Source organism: Bidens hawaiensis, unplaced genomic scaffold (assembly GCF_021521415.1).
Source record: "Bidens hawaiensis isolate Kalapana, Puna unplaced genomic scaffold, B.hawaiensis_p1.1 tig00008152_1, whole genome shotgun sequence".
Lineage (NCBI taxonomy): Eukaryota > Viridiplantae > Streptophyta > Magnoliopsida > Asterales > Asteraceae > Bidens > Bidens hawaiensis.
This window is the reverse complement of record NW_027491581.1, coordinates 378497-398377: the sequence shown is the minus strand read 5'-3', so window position 1 is coordinate 398377 and position 19881 is coordinate 378497. Positions and strand designations below refer to the sequence as shown.

The 19881-nt window shown below is 34.2% G+C and overlaps 1 protein-coding gene across 1 annotated transcript; it reads right to left on the bottom strand.

Moving 5' to 3' along the window:
- Positions 1 to 13815: 13815 nt before the first annotated feature.
- LOC143637236 (uncharacterized) lies at positions 13816 to 18895 on the bottom strand. Its single transcript, XM_077104682.1, has 12 exons — positions 18637 to 18895; positions 17858 to 18024; positions 17710 to 17753; positions 16988 to 17054; positions 16771 to 16863; positions 16539 to 16703; positions 16197 to 16337; positions 16029 to 16106; positions 15841 to 15950; positions 15704 to 15767; positions 15435 to 15599; positions 13816 to 15369 (listed from the first exon to the last, which is right to left on the bottom strand). Exons 1-12 carry the CDS (start codon positions 18893 to 18895, stop codon positions 15253 to 15255), a joined length of 1470 nt encoding a protein of 489 aa, XP_076960797.1. The 3' UTR covers positions 13816 to 15252.
- Positions 18896 to 19881: the final 986 nt, after the last annotated feature.

Below are 19881 nucleotides of genomic sequence, written 5' to 3'. Positions count from 1 at the left end.
GCAGTTTGGACTGTTCTTATCCTTTCACCAACTCTTCGAATTTCAAAAATTTCAAAAAAAAATATAGATTCAAAAGTAAGCGGGAAAATACCCCTTACCTTGGCAACCAAGTAACTGTAAGACAGGTGCGGGTACAGTGTTAAGGCAAAACCTTTCACATACTTAGCACCCGCAGGGAATTGACGCCAGGAATACCTTGGAAGTAAAGTAACCGTAAGACGAGTGCGGGTACAGTGTCAAGGCAAAACCCTTTACATACTTAGCACTCTGCAGGGAATTCAAACCAAGAAGGATCTTCTGGGCCATGCTTGCGGAAATGGGAATAACATCCCCGCATGACGGGAACGTCGAGAACTATATTGTTTGAAACTCCAAGATGGAATTGGTGGTTTTAGCATAATTGATCACTATGTTGAAAACTACCAAAACCCCATGGAGAATCCACACAAGTGGGACTCAACTCTCCTGACTTGCGAGGAGGTTACAAACCTACCCGCTTCATACCCAAAGATCAAGCAGAAAAGTCGGGAATTTCTGCGTGACATCAGGAAAACCGCGGGAAGAATCCCCACGGAAAACCTTAAAACTAAAAACCCTTTTCAAAACCCCTTGCTAGTCCAAAAGTTCACCTCACTTATTAATAATTTATGAGAAGAACATTAGACTGGGGGGACTTGAAGAGGTAGGTCCCAGCAGAGCCCAGTTGGACCCGCAAGACTCACCTTGAACAGGGACGTCTGCGCAACGACCAACTGCTCCCGCAGGACCCACCATGCTCAGAGAAAACCTTACGCGCAGTACGCCAGCTGTACCCGCAGGGAAAGCCTCCCAATGGTGAAGTAACCCGCTTGTTCCCGCAGTTGCGGATACAAGCCATCAGGGAAGGCTACCCGCACTGACAGCAAGGCTACACGCACAAGGCACTAGCTACTTCAGTAGTCACATGAAGGAATGAGCAAGGCGGGAATAATCCCGCCTAAATGAGCCAGTCCGTATGCTTCTGGAAGATCGTTTGTACTATACCTACTAAGGTATGGGCAGAACAGACGATCTGACCAGAACAGCCCATGAACCAATCACAGGGTGACAGCTCACCGACAACAGTACGAGGAGGAGCACCCTCTAGTACTGTTTGTCACTATTAGCCGCTGCCTACTCACCAACCCTTACTATGGGACGTGCGCAGCCTACAGTTGGTGGAACAGTGCATAGCCGTCAGTAAAGGAACAGTATACAGCCGACCTTGTTACTGTCGGCCGTAGTCTATCCACCAACCAGCATGGCCTGTGCGTAGTCCACTGTTGGTAGAACAGGAATACTATTCAGCCGGCTGTACCTTCTAGGAAACCTACCTTCGGCTATAAATACTCCAACACCTTGGAATGGTAAGGACATCATCTGATATCTCATTCTTATCTAGCAATCTCTTAATATACACTTATATTCAGAGCAATCTAGTCTGATTCTCACGCCGGAGGGTGGTCACAAGGAGGAACCCCCCCCCCCCTTCTCAGTGACGAGCTTACGGTGTCTGTTTTGCAGGTCACCTGAAGAATAACCTTCTCTGCTGGACCTCATCCTCGTGGGAAACATTACTTAACCCTCAGATTATCCGTAATCTGCCCCGGGTCACTTAGTGTTTCTTCACTTGCATATACAAATATGCGCACATACAAACACATATATGTGTGTTTTGTTTATGAGCACTAATGTACCATGACACATATATTTGATGCGCATAGATTAAGTGAAAAGAAGAGGAACCCACCATGTGAATGTATGAAGCAGAAGATTCAACCATTTTTATCCTACAAACAAAAACCGTGTGTTTCTCTTCAAAGTTGTAAATCAGATATATATACAAACAAACATATATGCTTATATATGTAGAGAGAGAGAGAGAGAGATAGACAGACTAGGAGACCATAGAGAGGGATGGTATATGGATATATACCCAAAGACAAATTTTTTAAGTATAAAAAAACAAACAAATATTTTAAGCTTTTTTATCACCTTAATTTTTATTTTATTTTGTATTATGAATTATTAAATAAATTGATATTCGATTTTTATCACCCATGAGTGTAAGAGTGACGTTCATTGTGTAAAATATCTAATGACCTGTTGCGTCACATAAATTTCTCTAATCATCTAGCACATCACGATAATGAAAACTATAAGTTGAAGTTGATTAGTCCTAACAGCAATATTATCCAAACTAGAATTTAAATGATTAATTAATATCAATGAGTAATTGATATTTTGATAACATTATTAGAGTAACAAAATACTTAAGTGTTTGGCTTGAATTGCAAATTAATATCGTTTTACACTTTTACATTTGTTATATGAGCTTGAATCAAATACAAATGACTTTTACCGTGAGAAGTGTATAAATAATTAGAGTAATTATGTTAACATTATAGTAATTGTTACTAATATGTAACTTTTGAACTAAAATAATTATTATTACACTACTAATTTATTTTTTTCAAACATAGTAACTTTAACTTACACCAATAATTACTCTAATTATTTACATGTTTAGTAGGTTACTTTGATTTGTATCGGATCTCAACCTTTAATTGATAAAATAAACAAAACAAACACACATAATTCTGCTGTAAAAAATATTGGAATATTGGATTTTAATAATCCCTATTAAATGGTGTTAACCGATAATAATCCCTGTTCGTTTTATCGCCACTGGTGGTCACAAATTCAAAAAAGTTGGCCACCAATGGTCCCCCGTTAAAAATGACTTAACGGCGTTATAGTTATTTCTAAATTTCAAACCAATGTTTTAGGGCTTTTGATCGTTATAAGGATACGAGTCGATTGGTGTAAAAGTTAGCTCGAAACAATGATCCAAACGACTTAATTTTGGTAAATTGTAAGTTAAATACCCGAATTGAAGCATTGTTTCGTCATTTTGAAGCACTATTTCAAACTAAGTTTTACACCAATCGACTCGTATCCTCCTAATGATCAAATGCCCAAAAACATTGGTTTGAAATTCACGAAAAACTATAACGCCGTTAAGTCATTTTTAACGGGGGACCATTGGAGACCAACTTTTTTAAATTTGAGACCACGATAAAATAAATAGAGATTATTATAGGCCAACATCATTTAATATGGATTATTAAAATCTAATATTTCAAAAATATTAGTTTAGAGATGATGGTTATGGGTCGGCATAATTCTCACGTGACATGAAGAATTTGATTGATTAAGACCACTTGGAAGGATATCCAGGCAGCTAGGATTTTCCACGTGGCTATGCCCACGTGAAGTTGGGCCGCGTTGCTTCCCCCACAAGAAGGAATTTGATAGGTTAAGATGAGTTATAGTTTTTTTTATAACGATAAATTTCTAGTATTTAAGTTATCACACTCTTCAAATTTAAATAGTCCTGATACTTCACTTTGACCAGAATATAACGATTTAGAATTATCACTACTTATTTATTGAACCGGTTATCTTACCATTCGACTTATGTGTACAAGGTGTTATGCCTCAATCAAAGCGCCCCAAAGCATCAGGAAACACAACCCTTTTGGACTCTTTGGGCGTTTTGATAAAGGCGTCACCCTCACATTCTTTTCAACAAATCATTGTTCCGTGATAAACTTCAACCAATCAGATATTTATATTATTTTTTATTTATATTATAAAAATTAAATAACTAATAGGACACCACATATTGAAAAACCCCATTGCTGATGGGATGCCACATGTCGAAAAATGCCAAGATATGAAGCTTTACCATTACATATAGTCTTATCAGACTGCTTGTTGTGGGAGGCGTCATGACCGACGTCAAAGCCACCTAAGCCATTAACGTCCCACCAAACCACAACACATGCAGCACCAACGTGTCTTTCTCTCTCTCTCTTTCCCTTTCTCATCCCTTCAATGCCATTTGATTTATGCCCAAGAGGCTCTAAATTGGGGTCTAGCCCCACTAACAAACAATCACATCTTTTTTTCCTTTTTTTTCTAAATATATAGTAAAACCTAGTTAACTCACAATGTGTTTGTTAAAAGGTTGGTTAGTTAAAGGACACTATCTACGTGAAATTGACATAACACTTTAACTAGCCTTTAATAGGTAAACACAACAATCTTATAAATGGTAATGGTGTTAGTACCGTACCAAATACCGTGCTATCTAATACCAAAATCGAAATTGCATAGAATCGAATACCGAACGTTGTACTGTATAAACAAATTCGGGAATGATACAATATCGGTATTTTAGTTAGTTCCCGTTTTAGTACTGCATCGGAGTTGTCAAAAATCTATGAAATGTCGAAAAGCTAATAAGCTAAGGTGTTTAAAATTTTTACTATTTCAATATACTCCTGACTTTCTTTAAAAAAATATTTCGAGTAGATTAGGAATATTTGCTCACTTTTAATTAACACAAACAAATTAAGAACCTAGTGAACTCACTATACAAAAAAGAAAACTCCACAAATTTATAAATGAAAAAGAATATTTGATATGAAAATTTTCTAAGGAACTATTCATAGAAAATTTTATATATTTATATTTAAAATGTGAAAATGTACTTAACCTCAAACATTAACAAATAGTTCGGGGTAATGACTAAAAAATGTATTGTTTTTTCTTTAAAATCAACATGTAGAATTTAAGGGGCGTGCAATTAATTTTAAACAAATAAAGGTAATAACCACATAATGTGTAATGCTTGGTTGGCGTATTAGTGATATAAAACCTAAATAACCTGGATAGCTAGGGGGAAACAGTTTATCGTATCTCAAGTAGTGTGTGACCGGTGTTACTCTTTTGCTTGATTATAAAGCAAATTGAAATTGCAACAAAGTTGAGAAGCAAGAACAAACAATCAACTATGGTTTCATGTACGGTTCTTAAATTGTAAACTTAATTAAGATAACAATGTTGAAGTGGCTACAAGAGAATACCAAGTTTACTTTCACCACTAACCTAGATTAGAATCCATATACTTACACACCAAGCATATTCCTTAACCAAGCTAAGGGTATGCTGGCACGAACGAGTGGCCTATATATGACAAACTATTTGTTGTATTAACATGAAAACACGTACCCATAAAAAAGTTAAAACACACATTCACATGTCAATGCTTACATTATTCAAATGATTAACATTATATCATTCAATAAAGTTATGTTACTACTTGTTAAGAAGATAATGATGGACGTATTCAATTTTCTATATAGACATAACATATATATGAGCCCATATGTCACAATCAATATAAACCCAAGTGTCGAATACAACCATAAATCAACCAAAAACAGCATGATTAGGCAAACGATAATCCCAGTTGTGATTGCGGGGGTGGGGTGAGTGGGTGGGGGGTTCTCCAAACATGGACAATCTTGTATCTTGTTGTTTCTATATAAGAACGAGTGTCCTCAATACTCGTTCAAATCCTTAACTGTTTGCTTTCGAATGCAATCCAATCTTGTATCTGGGTGTTTCTATATAAGATTTAGCATTGAGGATGGATTTTAGGTGTTTGAAAGCCTCTAGATAACTCCTAGGCTGAATCAAAGGCTGTAAATCGAGATATCCCAAAACCCTGGTCGTTTTTTGCCTTTTATTAACCTCAAAACAGACTTTGGGCGACCTGAGCATCGACCAACGTTCATTGGATGTTGACAAGTGCCCAAGTATTTGGTCTAATGTTTCACGCCCGTTCGACGACTTTAAATTTATGGTATCTCCTAAGTTTGTATCTAGGCATATCTTTAGGTATCTTTAATAGATGACAATCATTTTTCTTTCTAGAAATAGACTAAATTCATTTTTTTCTACTATGAATGACAAATCGACACATAAAAACCTTTCCATGGTTGTAGCGATGATCATACAATAATTGTATACCAAAGACTTGTACAATGATTTTTTTCCTAACGCGGTGGGACCAAAACATAGTTCTATACAATAGTTGGAAATCATTTCCAAATTAGTTGATTGTGTGAACCAACGGTTTCATTTCATTGTCACACTATGTCAATAATGTACTTAATAAAGTACAACAAAGTTGTCCCATATGGTGCTCGCTTCGTTTACATGCCCACTTGCAACTCTAAGAAGTCAACATCTTATGCGCCATATGATCACGAGCAATAGATTAAGACCTATAGCAAACAAGTACTTTAGAAGAATATCTAATAGACAATAATTGAGTTAAAAAAAACATAGGAAATAAGTACAATATATAAGAGATGATATATATATATATATATATATATATATATATATATCCTAGTGAGATGATACATACATGTTTGTTGGAGTGAAATTTAAGACTAAAGAATAGACATACACTAAAAGTGGACATATTGAAACATTATGAACTAAAGAATAGACAGACACCAAACATATGGATCAGGACATCAAGAGCCATTATTTGGAGGAATACCATATCGTGACACTTAAGTATTTAGCCTTTGTTTTATTAAAATCACTCGACTATAAAAACTAGTTTATAGGTCAAAATATACAGACAATTGACAAATTATTCACATGATCACGGTGAACGAGTTGAAATGCTCATGAAAAAATTTAAACCAAATCGAGTTGGAGCTTGTGTTTTCCTATACTAAACTTTACTGGACTCACTAACCTAAAGGAGTTTTTTTATTCATAAAAATAATAATCTTTTTTAATTCCAGTTCAATAGAATATAAAACTACATAATCAATGTTGGAAAAATTTATTAGTGAAAATGAGTTTTTCACTCACTTTGGACATGAATAATATATTTATATATGTGTTGTATAAATATTGATTTGAGTGTCCAAAACGAAGCTTAGATGAATGAATATCAATGCTCGAAGTTGTATGGTTGGAATAACCAAATAAGAGAAAATTGGATTTATCTTTGACATCGTGTCCCACGTAGGAGCGCATGAGTGTCGCGCCTGCATAACGGACTGTTGTGAACAGTTGTTTGGACCTGGTCAAATTTGTTTCAACTCATGTCATGAATAAATATGATGGTTTTGATTCACCACTTAAATCTAATTAAAAGCATTTAACCATGTTAATTACAATAATTAATTTCAAGTTTATTACAAGATTAATTATCTTGTTTATGACTAAATTAATTTGATTGTTTATGACATATTAATTTGGTTAGTATTTCTCATTTTGTGTAAGTATATAAATGAACTTGTTGGTCATGTTGTAAACACACTAAAATATTTTGGAGTCACTTACACACACTCGTGACAAATTTAGAGAGGAACACTTTCTATATTTATGTCAAACAACTTCAACAAATTTTCCCACATCTTGATAAACACCAATATAGCCGGTGACTTCCTTAGGTTCGTGGCCATCTCCGGCAGTACACATACTGTTCTGGTTGTTGTACCCTGGGAAACAGACGCTCTTTAGAGTAGGCACGAAATCTGTTTTTAGGGCCCCGTGTCTAACACGATCCTCAACCAAAACTGTTACCCAATTTCAATAAACGAATTGTTGTTTTGAAGAAACATTTGTTGGAGACTCAAGTGATGAAGACTTGTGACATGGATGCTAGAAGAAAGCTTATGGAAGCACTCCTAATAAGATATGGATCGAATCATTTCGGTATATAAAATCGCATTTTATATTCTTTTTATGTACTTTTGTAAACGATATTGTACTAAGTGAATTTCCCACTATTAACGAGAGTATCATTATTATATTTTTATTATTATTTTAACTAAAAGTGAACCACTTTTCCTACAATCTTAAAACAGATTTTCGTGAAGATTGACGGTTCAATCTTAAAACCTATTGATAAGGATTTTTGGTTCACGAAAGTTTAAAATGTTAATTGGATTTTTTCTGTAAAATCTTATAAATATTTGGGGAAATAATGTGATTAGTACAAAAGATATCGGATTTATTTATATTGGAGTACAATATTAAATCCGAATACCGTTACAAATCGTATGGTTCGATTCAACTTTTAGAGTCCTTAAAACGATTTGTTATCGTTTTATATCTAACAATTTTGTTAGAAAAGACTTCTATCAATCCGTTTGAGTTAAAATGTTTTATGAGTCAAGTGAACCTAGTATGAATTTGTTGCATTTGTTTTTATTATATGCTAACAAACATATGTCATAAAATAATATAAGAGTTTTTGACAATTTCTTCTTATGAATTAATATAGGAGTTTGTTATTAAACTTGACACTAAATATGTCATTAATAAAATGGTGGTTTTATTTTGACTCATAAAATCCATGTTGATTTTGTTTAGTACAAAACTTAATATGGAAAATAAGTTTCAAGTGGGTGATAGATGAGATGAACAAAAGTGCTCATTTTGTTGCATATATATTTGTGTGAAGAGAATCACAATATATTGAAACGATTTGAAAAACCGTTGGGTTTTTAATTTAAAATGATTTTTATAATCATTCTTCATCTAACGAGCGCGTTAGAATGTATATTATTTAGTGTAATAATTCTGGTCTTATTGGGTTTGAAATGTTTATATTTTCTAATGAGCGTATTAGAAAAGGTTGGTTTAGTTAAACCATCTGTATTTATAAACATACAAGGTGGGATGCGAGGTACGGTTTTGTTGTTTGCGAAGTAGGTATTTCGTAGTGTGCGAACAAGTTAAAAAAGATTATTTGGCGAATTGATGGTTTATACCTTCTAATGAGCGTGTTAGAAATGGTGTTATTTGTATAAACTACTAAGCTTTATAACGGTTTTTACCGTTTATTTCTAAGGAGCGTCTTAGAACCGATTTTGTATTTTTAAACCATAACCTCTAAAACGGTTTTTTTTTATAATTACTTATTTCTAAGGAGCGTCTTAGAACCGCTTTAAATCTTATAAATTAATAAGCTTTATAAACAAGTCTATTCTTTTTATTTTCTAAGGAGTGTCTTAGAAGTGGTTCATAAGAATCGCAAGTTTTAAAAACGATGTAAAATTGGTTATTTCTAACAAGAAGTTAGGAATGACTTATGTTAATAAGAACCAACATTTTATCGTTTAGTAAACATTTGTTTCTAATGAGCGTATTAGAATCGTTTTATCTTATAAACCATCTACTTCAACGATGTGCAATCGTTTATTTTTCTAACGAGCGTGTTAGAATCGGTTTAGTGTGATAAAACTATATTTTTGTGAACAAACGATTTGTAATCGTTTTAATTTTTTAACGGGCGGGTTAGATAACGTTTTATTTAATAAACAAATTTTGGAGTTTATGGTCTTGATTGGTTATCAAAACATAAAACACATAAAGTTTATTATTAAAACAATTGCAAACTTAAGATATGACTTGAACGAACAAAACACGTCTTTTGCAATTAATATTGGTTCGTTGCTAGAAAGATAATTAACACATCTTGAACCATATATTAGCTAGTCTCGAGTAAATTATTTTGTTAAAACAATTTGTTATTGTTGTGACATAATTAATTGTTCAACTACTTGTGAGTAGTTTGTCATGTAAACAACTTTATTGTTTTGGACTAGATTTGTCATTGTTTAAGTTTGGAGTTTCAAGATGAAACAAGATATCAAACGTTTAACTAAATCGTGAGAGCATCATGATAAAAACTATATATTGAAAGGATATACACAAGAATGAAATATATCATTAAACGTTGATAGTATCAACATGAGAATTTCACAAAGTGTGAATCCTAATTTTATTACAACATATGAAAGAAATATATGTTATTATTATTATTAACATTTATAATAAATCGTTCGAGATTTGTTATAAGAGTTTTACTAATGATGGACTCGTAGATGCTTCTACCACCATCAATTTTGTTTGAACTAGGTGGAGGACGTGCCCTTCATTTTGGAAGAGTATCCTAATACATGGTTTCAAGAAAACAAGGTCTTCACCAAAATGGACTTGGATTAAGACTTATGTGTAAGTCCACATAAGTCAAATATTGAAGCCTTGAAGATCAGGGGAAAAAGAGTTGTGTTCTTGAACTGAATGATAAAGTCATGTTTTGTAACATGAAATAATCTAGAGATTTTTTCTAAACATTGATGTTTGTGGTGTGTCTAAGTGAATGTGAACAAGGTATATTGTGTTATACCTTGAGGCTGTGAAGGATCAGAATGATGCATTTTCTGTTCACATGCTAAAGTATTGTAGTCTAAAGCATGCTAGACTAGTACTTAGTTAATTATGGTACTTCCCGGAGACTAATTAACTTTATATATTCAAAATGTATATATGGACACATACCGAATTCGTGTGTAGAGAAAGTTGAAAGATACTTTCATTAATTATAAGGAAGGACATTAAACTCATTGGTGTGATGACAAACTTATGACAATGACGTATATTGGTTGGTCAACTCAAAAGCTATTGAGTACCAAAATAAACATTGATGAACTCACTGATACAATGATGCGACTCTTGTTCAAATCACGTGTATCTAAATGTCGTTATAAACATTTGTTGTCATAAGGTAAGGTTATACAAATAGTAGTTCAAATGGAAAGAAATGTGGGGGGATGAGACATTTAAGAACCGACCCTTTGGGTATGTAAAATTGGTTGTATGAGAAGATTCTCAAACACGTAGAAATGGAGAACCTTTCATTACCCCATTTGGATGCTATCCAATAACACTTAAATGTGGGAGTAACTTGCATTTGAATATTGAGCATATATTTGGTTGCTAATGTTTGGCAATAAGAATTTGGTGATCCAAATAGATATTGCAAACACGTGTTCGCCTAAAACATAATATTTATGTTCTTCTAAGACACTTATTATAACAAGGTTCAAGGTGATACCTGTTGTTATAGTCATAGAAGTTTGAATATAGGCAAATTAACTTTCAAGTTAAGAACACATCATAACAACTCATCTCCGACTGAAATTATCTACAAATGACTTGACAAAATCATAGATAATATTTTGGATCCAACAACCCGAGGGTTGACGAGAGATGAAGTTGTGGAATGGGGCTAAAGCCCGTGGGAAAAAGGAAGTATGAAAGAAACCTAACTTAGCAGACTGGAGATCCCAAGAGCTAAGTTCAATAGGACAACTTAATCATATAACTGAAGGGTAGTCACTGTGGGGGCATCGCTAATGTATATGTTTACATACAAGCTAATATATATGTTTATATATATATATGTATATAAATATCCTCCAAAAAATAATAAAGGGAGTTTAATTACTTCCTAGTCTATTCCTATTAACAACGGTGACATGTTGTAAGGTTAAGCATAATTTATGGTTGATGATTTTGTGTAAATCGTGTTAACCTTAATGTTTTTAATGATTTGAGATAAAATCACCTATGTGAAAGAGAAGTGGGGTCGCTTCGAATGAAACTGTGGGGTGCACAGTTCCTAGAGCTTTCACAGAACCAGGCTAGTGTTCCATGACCATAACGGACACGACAGTGAGGGGATGTGCCTAGCTAAGGAGAGTATTGTGTGAAGGCATATTGTCGTTTCCACAAATGGGGGTCTGTTCAAAGACATCGTGTCTACAAACCGCTAGGAGGCTAAGTATGCTTCACAAAGGAAGGTTCAAAGGGTAACACCTACCTATCCTGCGATACTCAACTGTCGAGGTTTTCATTGGAAATTTTGTGTGTTTTGATTGATCTCCATTCATGTGGGTGATTGTTGGAAAAATTTATTAGTTAAAATGAGTTTTTCACTAACTTTGAACATGAATAATATATTTATATATGTGTTGTATAAATATTGATTTGAGTGTCCAAAACGGAGCTTAGATGAATGAATATCAATGCGCGAAGTTGTATGGTTGGAATAACCAAATAAGAGAAAATTGGATTTATCTTTGACATCGTGTCCCACGTAGGAGCGCATGAGTGTCGCGCCTGCATAACGGATTGTTGTGAACAGTTGTTTGGACCTGGTCAAATAGTTTGTTTCAACTCATGTCATGAATAAATATAATGGTTTTGATTTACCACTTAAATCTAATTAAAAGTATTTAACCATGTTAATTACAATAATTAATTTCAAGTTTATTACAAGATTAATTATCTTGTTTATGACTAAATTAATTTGATTGTTTATGACATATTAATTTGGTTAGTATTTCTCATTTTGTGTAAGTATATAAATGAACTTGTTGGTTCATGTTGTAGGCACACTAAAATATTTTGGAGTCACTTATACACACTCGTGACAAAATTTAGAGAGGAACACTCTCTATATTTATGTCAAACAACTTCAACAAATTTTCCTACATCTTGATAAACACCAATATAGCCGGTGACTTCCTCGGGTTCGTGGCCATCTCCGGCAGTATACATACTGTTCCGGTTGTTGTACCTTGGGAAACAGACGCGCTTGAGAGTAGGCACGAAATCTGTTTTAAGGGCCCCGTGTCTAACACGATCCTCAACCAAAACCGTTACCCAATTTCAATAAACGAATTGTTGTTTTGAAGAAACATTTGTTGGAGACTCAAGTGATGAAGACTTGTGACATGGATGCTAGAAGAAAGCTTATGGAAGCACTCCTAGTAAGATATGGATTGAATCATTTCAATATATAAAATCGCATTTTATATTCTTTTTATGTACTTTTGTAAACGATATTGTACTAAGTGAATTTTCCACTACTAACGAGAGTATCGTTATTATATTTTTATTATTATTTTAACTAAAAGTGAACCACTTTTCCTACAATCAATATTAGTTCATGTATAGTTAGGATAACAATAACTAACTAAATATATTAGTTATTTTGTTATAAATGATTCAAATATATTAAATATAATTAAAAAGAAATGAGAAACAAGCCTAACTCAAAGCTTGTAAAATCTCAAAAGCCATAGCTCGAATTTTAGACTCGAGTTTGAAACAAGTGCCTCTTTGGTTGAATCCTCTTTAAGGATATATGGATTTAAGGATATTATCGATTGTAATTTATAACGACTTTAACTTTCATTTGTTGTTTGTAAACCGTGTTAAACAGGTTGAGTTGAGTCGTTTCAGTTGTGTTACTTAATAAATTATATTTATTCGCGTCAAAAAGGTCGTGTTCTTGTAACCTGTTTATTAACAGGTCCATGTCTGCGTTTGAGTAACTAACACGTTTAGTTAATCGTGTCGTGTTCATGTTTGGCACCCAAATTAATTATTTCATGCGTGCCTCATCCAAAAGGATTACACGTTTTGCCAGCTCTAAACCCAAATAAACATTCAAATCAAAACCATTACAACTGTGACAACAAACTTTATAATTTGTATGACCGGACTTCAAACCATGTTAGTCGAAAGTTTCCATGTTGTCAACGTTCATACTTTTGCTATTGTTTGGCAAGGTCTATATCTATACATTGTTTTCATCTTATTACTTTAGAGCTATATGCTAACAATATAATGTAACACCGATAGCTTATCATGCTTTGAATTTCAAGTTGCATGCAAATTCGATTCGAAATTCAAATACTAGGTCGAATCGATTATGCAACTTTGAATTTTTAATTTTTTTTGAGTTATTGAAATCCAATTCGTTTACTAGACTAGACACCCCTTGGTGAGGGACTGAGGGCGTTTGCAAACTATGATGAGATCATCAACATTAATACGCTAAAAGTGTAAGGAAAGTAAAAAAGAAATCTAAATACACTCGAAATCATGTACATAAACTCTAAATTAACTTAATGTTCTTCAATGATAGTTGTTCATTGGAGTGTAAATGTGAAAACTCTTCTTGTAAACTAGCTTCCTGGATTTCACAGGTCAAGATAGCATGAAGCATGGTTGTTAAATCGCCTATCATTTATGCAATGGAGTGGAACTGTGAAAGCAGCGATGTGAGTTTAGATTTGGAAGCTATTTAGAGCACACTAATCTCTAAATAAGAACATATTAACCATTATGCATATGCCTGTGCTTCATCAAGAAGTTGCTTTCACTTTGAGAGATTGGATTAGACCAACCACACCCTGTTGAATGATGTCAAACACGAATATATTTATAAACATACATATTTTTCAAACTAATAATTCGGAATGCAATAAAATATACGCGTTCTAAAGTATAATAACAACTTGTGAATAAAATAATTTAAGAGGTTTCATGTAGGAAAAGGATTGATTATAACTTGAAATATGATATAATCTTAAATATATGATTAATAGTATTCATAAGTTTTTAGAAACTTGAAATTAATAGAAGTAGACTGTTAAAAATGCAGTGGAGTATTTGATAATTCAAGTTGGTTTTCGGGTGAATTTAAAATCGAGTAAGTTTTTACAACCTGAGATCATAAACCCGCAAACCTAAACATTTAGATCATACCCTGATAGTTGTAACAAGCTCATGGTGAAAGGAAACCAAGAGTACAACAACATAAAGCGCAACCAAGGCATACGCCACAAAGAAGACCTGCAATACAGTCAATGCGAAAGTGAGTGAAATCAGCAGTTCCTCTCACAAAATCATTTATATGAACTTCACCTGACGAAACGGCATTGTATCAACTGTTGAATCATTAGCAATGAACATCCCATCCATCACATCGTGTTGCATACTCACTTCATCATCATCGTCATCGTCATCATCATCATCTGATATATCCTGAAATAGGTCCGATTTTAAAGAATAATAATAACAATAAAATTTATAGCTTTTATGCACATAGTTAAATCCGCCAACTATTTTTTCGCATTACCATTATCACAATTAGTAACAACAGTTCGACTGCTAGGAAAACCAAAAACTTGAGGAAGTAGCAGTAAGCTCCTAAAATTATTAGAAATATTGTCTGTTAAAAATGTAGTGGAGTGTGATATTTAAAGTCGATTTTGGGGTGAATGTAAATTCGGGTAATTATTAACCATCTGAGATCATAAACCCGCTAAACCAACGGGTAATAAGCAATGGGTCCAGATGGACCCATTTATAAGTTAACGGGTATAAATTGGCAATTATACCTAAAGTGAGTGAAATCAACAATTACTCTTACAAAATCACTTATATAAACTTCACCTGAGAAATCCGCTTTGTATCAACTGTTGAATCGTTAACGGTGGATGAATCGTTAGCGATGAACATCCCATCCATCACATCGTGTTGCAAACTCACTTCTTCATCATGAACTGCTATATCCTGAAATAGGTCCGACTTTAAACAAATAATAATAACAACAACATTAAGATTTATAGCTTTTATGCAAATATATTGTTGTAAGTAATGAAGAACTAAAGTTGTCATTAACGATTACTCTTACAAAATCACTTATATGAACTTCACCTCATAAATCTGCATTGTATTAGCTGTTGAATCGTAAAATGTGAACATCCCATCCATCTCATCATGTTGCATACTCACTTCTTCAACATGATCTGCTAATTCCTGAAATAGGTCCAATTTTAAACAAATAATAATAATTATTATAATAAAACGTCATCATATATTACCGTTTTCAATGCCATTATAAATGGATTGTCCTTTGAAAGAAAAGGTGCCACACGAGGCGTTTCTGATAAAATGTCAAGCCACCATCCTATGTACTGATGACTGACCGCCAAATCATTTTTATCTAATATATTTGTGTTCTTATCTTCCTGGCCATAGATATGCCTCTACATATGACAGTTATGCATTAGTATCCTCTACATATGACAGTTATGCATTAGTATCCTCTACTAATAATAATAATTTTATGTTTACTTAACAAGGGTCTTACAGCGAGACTCTCGGCCACCAGTTTTACCCTCGGCACAAATGCATATTCATCGACAAAGCTCCTGATGACACAGCAAACAAAATAATTTATTAGCAAGATTAAAATATTACATGACATGGTTTCAAAATACTCAACTTTTATCAGAAATGCCTCCGGTGTTTTCCAGGAAACTCGGTGCAACAGAACGTCCCGAGAGTGTGACTGCAGTAACCCTTAACCTTTCAAACTGTTCATGCTCCCAGTCAACCTGCATAAAGTTATAAAATCAGATGGATTCCTAAACAGTATTAAGTTTATAATATGATTATTGTCTTAATGCCCTTACTCGGGAATCAGAAACGTTTATTTTCTTGTGCTCTAGCGCAACTTTAAGGCCAATTTCCTCTGCTACATTGGATAAACCCTGCACACAAGATCACCAAATTAGACATGTTTTAAAGGTTGATATGTAAGCGTATGAAAACATATTCGTGTGACGTTATTATCCACCTGCCTTGAAAATTTTCTTCAAGTGAGCATTCTCTGGATGTTTAGAAACATGAAGCCATAACCCATTTTCACCCGAGCTAAAACTATTCAGACAGATAGCATACTCAATACTTTCCAGTAAACTTTCATTAAACCTTCTAAGCCACTGCAAATAATAAAACATGAGTGACAAACTTCAATTAAATAAAGGTTCATGTGAAGTAGATGAGGTAACAGGAAAAGCATATTAAGGTTGAAACGAGTCGCTTTTATACGGGCCATAAAAACTTTTTGTTCATTTTAATACTTATGTGTTAGTTATCAAACTATAGTAACATCATACTAATATAATAACTTAAATAGACACCTTCTGAGTCCCAATGTAGTTATAGGGCCCGCCAGACGTCAACCCAAAGAGTATGTTATACCTTCCTCTCGTCTCAGGGTCATCATATAAAATAGAAAATAGCCTAGCAATTTCAAGAAGCGCCGCTACGCCACTCCCATTGCTATCACTTCCAGCTGACAATGCCTGTATTTTAAAGACACGATTAGCGAATGTAATATGATTGCAATGGAAGGGTAATCTTGTAAATTACCGGAGCTGCACCGAATGTATCATACGATGAAACGATGGCAATAGTTGGGAGTGGGCTTGATTCGTCGTCAGCTTTCAACCCAGGCAACCATCCCTATATATAGTGGATTGTTTTGTTACTACTAATAATTGTAGGTTTGTTTTGCTGCTGCAGGTTCACTTGAACAAATACAAAAAATGTACATGAAAATAAATAAATGTTGATTGAGAAGAAAAACCTGGATGCTTGTGATTGTGGGAGATGCAAGTTTCTTAGGAGGCGGTGACGCAACAGTAACCTTGTATCTGCAAAGGAATGCAGCCAACAATATCCAAATCATTAAGTTGAATGTAGTTGATGGACCATTGCGTTGATATTGAAATTCCAGACATTAATTAATTAATTAATTAATTATCTGATTGTGTTTTTTCTTAATTATTTAGAATACATTGAGCATGGAAAGAAGCAGCCTTTAGGGGCGTACTGCTTATACTTCCTCAAGCTTTTGGTTTTCCTAGCAACAGATCTTTTGTTACTAATTGTATTTATACGTCTGAGAAACAACTGTTGGCGGATTTTGAGCAGAACCTAATACACTCTACTATTCAAGTCACTCACTCAACAAACCAACAAACAATATATATATGTTTCTTTCTTTGTGCATATAATGCAAATGAACAACATTATGAATTCTGTTTGTTTTCATGTTATAGTATCCTGTCTATTTTGCTCTTGAAGATATATATTTACGGAAACTGTTAGCCGATATCAAGAGAAACAATGCAACTGCTGGCCGCAGGTTAGCTAGTATATTTATTATCTTTATGATCTAAGGGGCTGTTTGGTAGCCTCTTAATGGTTCATAGCTTCTTAATAGTTAAGAGTTAACCTTAAGTATCAATGGTTACCTCTTAACCATTAAGAGGCTATGAACCATTAAGAGGTAGCCTATCGGCTAACAGTTTCCGTAAATATATATCTTCAAGAGCAAAATAGACAGGATACTATAACATGAAAACAAACAGAATTCATAATGTTGTTCATTTGCATTATATGCACAAAGAAAGAAACATATATATATTGTTTGTTGGTTTGTTGAGTGAGTGACTTGAATAGTAGAGTGTATTAGGTTCTGCTCAAAATCCGCCAACAGTTGTTTCTCAGACGTATAAATACAATTAGTAACAAAAGATCTGTTGCTAGGAAAACCAAAAGCTTGAGGAAGTATAAGCAGTAAGCCCCCTAAAGGCTGCTTCTTTCCATGCTCAATGTATTCTAAATAATTAAGAAAAAACACAATCAGATAATTAATTAATTAATTAATGTCTGGAATTTCAATATCAACGCCCTGCTTGCGGTGCATGCATATAATGTATATATGTGTGAACCCTCGGGTGGGCAAAAGTGAAATTGCACTAATTTTGACGTTATTTTACTAATCGCGTGAAAATAACGTTAAAAGTGGCGGAAGGTTAATCAGGCATCATGTGGTGGCGTTGATAGCCGAAAGACAAGGGTACATGCACCAATCGGTCGGTGTCCCGATGGTTGAGTGTTATGTGTCTTATGTCCAAGGCTTGATGCAAAACTACTATCGAGCCGGGGGTCTCACTGGAAGCAGCCTCTCTATCCCTATGGGGTAGATGTAAGGCTGTCTACATCTTACCCTCCTCAGACCCTACCATAGCTTTGCTATTGGTGGGATATACTGAGTACGATGATGATGATGATGATGATGATGATGGAATTTCAATATCTCATGTTATAATAAAATGATCCAATTACAATGGCAAACAAGCTAAGCTGTCACCCCCCTTTTGAATGGTAAAACCGATCCTACTGAAAACAAAGTTATCGTTCTTCGGACAATAGTAACATGCATGGTACCTCGAATGAAAGCTCGATCATGCGATTCATGCAGAGAAAGAATGAGGACAGTACGGGAGAGATCGGAACCACAACAAGCTGGGAGAGAAGAAGAAATTGACGCTGCATGGTGATCAAGAGATGCTGCACGAGATCCGAAAGGCGCACCGGAGATATCATACTGAATCACCCGGTAAACTGTGATAGTAGTATATGCATCAACACAGGCGATTATAATAAACACAACAGCAGCAACCAGGGAAGAGGTGGTATTCGCCATTGATGAAACCACCGTAGGGTGTGTATGAAACAAAACTAATTTACAAAGATTCAAATAATTACATTTTCTCAAATTATATAGATTCTCATATTTACTAAAGAACACTAAGGATCTGTTTGGTATGGGTAATGAAATGAATGAGGGATTAGAATGGACCAGGTAATAGAATGGATCATTATCATTCTATATAACGATGTTTGGTTACGATGTGGAAATTGAATGAATTATTACTTTGTGTTGTTTGGTAGGCAGGAAAACACGGAATAAAATAAAAAAGGGTAGTGATGGGGCGGTGGGTGGTGGTAGCGGTGGCAGCGATGACCAAAAGCGATGGTTGGTGGCCGCGGTGGTGTGGTGTTGGTGGTGGCCGGGTGGTGGCAGTGGTGGGCGGCGGGTGGTAAACAAAAATATATTATAAAGTTATATGGTGTGAACGGTGTATTCTCAAACATGTTTTCCTCATTCACTCATAAACACTACGAGTGTTCAAAAAAAAATCCGAATCTGAATCCGAATTATATGAAAGTTCGGATGTGTTCGAATCTCGAATATCCGAACTTTTGGATTAGGATAGTGATTTTGAAAATTTTCGGATAGTTCGGATAGCTCGAATATCCGAAATAATTTTTTAATTATTAAATATTAAATATTATTTATAAAGTTCGAATAATTTTTGAATATTTCGGATACTTTTCGAATGTTTCGGATAATTTTCAGATAGTTCGGATAATTATTTGGATATTTTGAATATCCGAAATATTTTTAAAAGTAGTTCTTTAAATTTTCTATAATTGCTATTTTTTCGGATATTTCGTTCACTATCTGATCGGATATCCGAAATTTCGGATTAGGATAGTGAAATCTACTATCAAAGGTCAGGATATCCGACTTTGAACACCCCTAATAATTACCACACCATATAATTTGTAAAATTCTCTCACAATGAATAGAGAAGGAGCTATAAAAATGCTCAATTAGAAATGTTT

What these genes read in the sequence shown, in the direction of transcription:
- LOC143637236 (XM_077104682.1), bottom strand. Translation starts at nt 18,895, where the DNA reads ATGGCGAATACCACCTCTTCCCTGGTTGCTGCTGTTGTGTTTATTATA. An exon ending in TGATCGAGCTTTCATTCGAG is followed by an intron (nt 18,025 to 18,636) that starts GTACCATGCATG and finishes TTAATTATTTAG; the next exon opens with AATACATTGAGCATGGAAAG. An exon ending in GATATATATTTACGGAAACT is followed by an intron (nt 17,055 to 17,709) that starts GTTAGCCGATAG and finishes ATTCCTTTGCAG; the next exon opens with ATACAAGGTTACTGTTGCGT.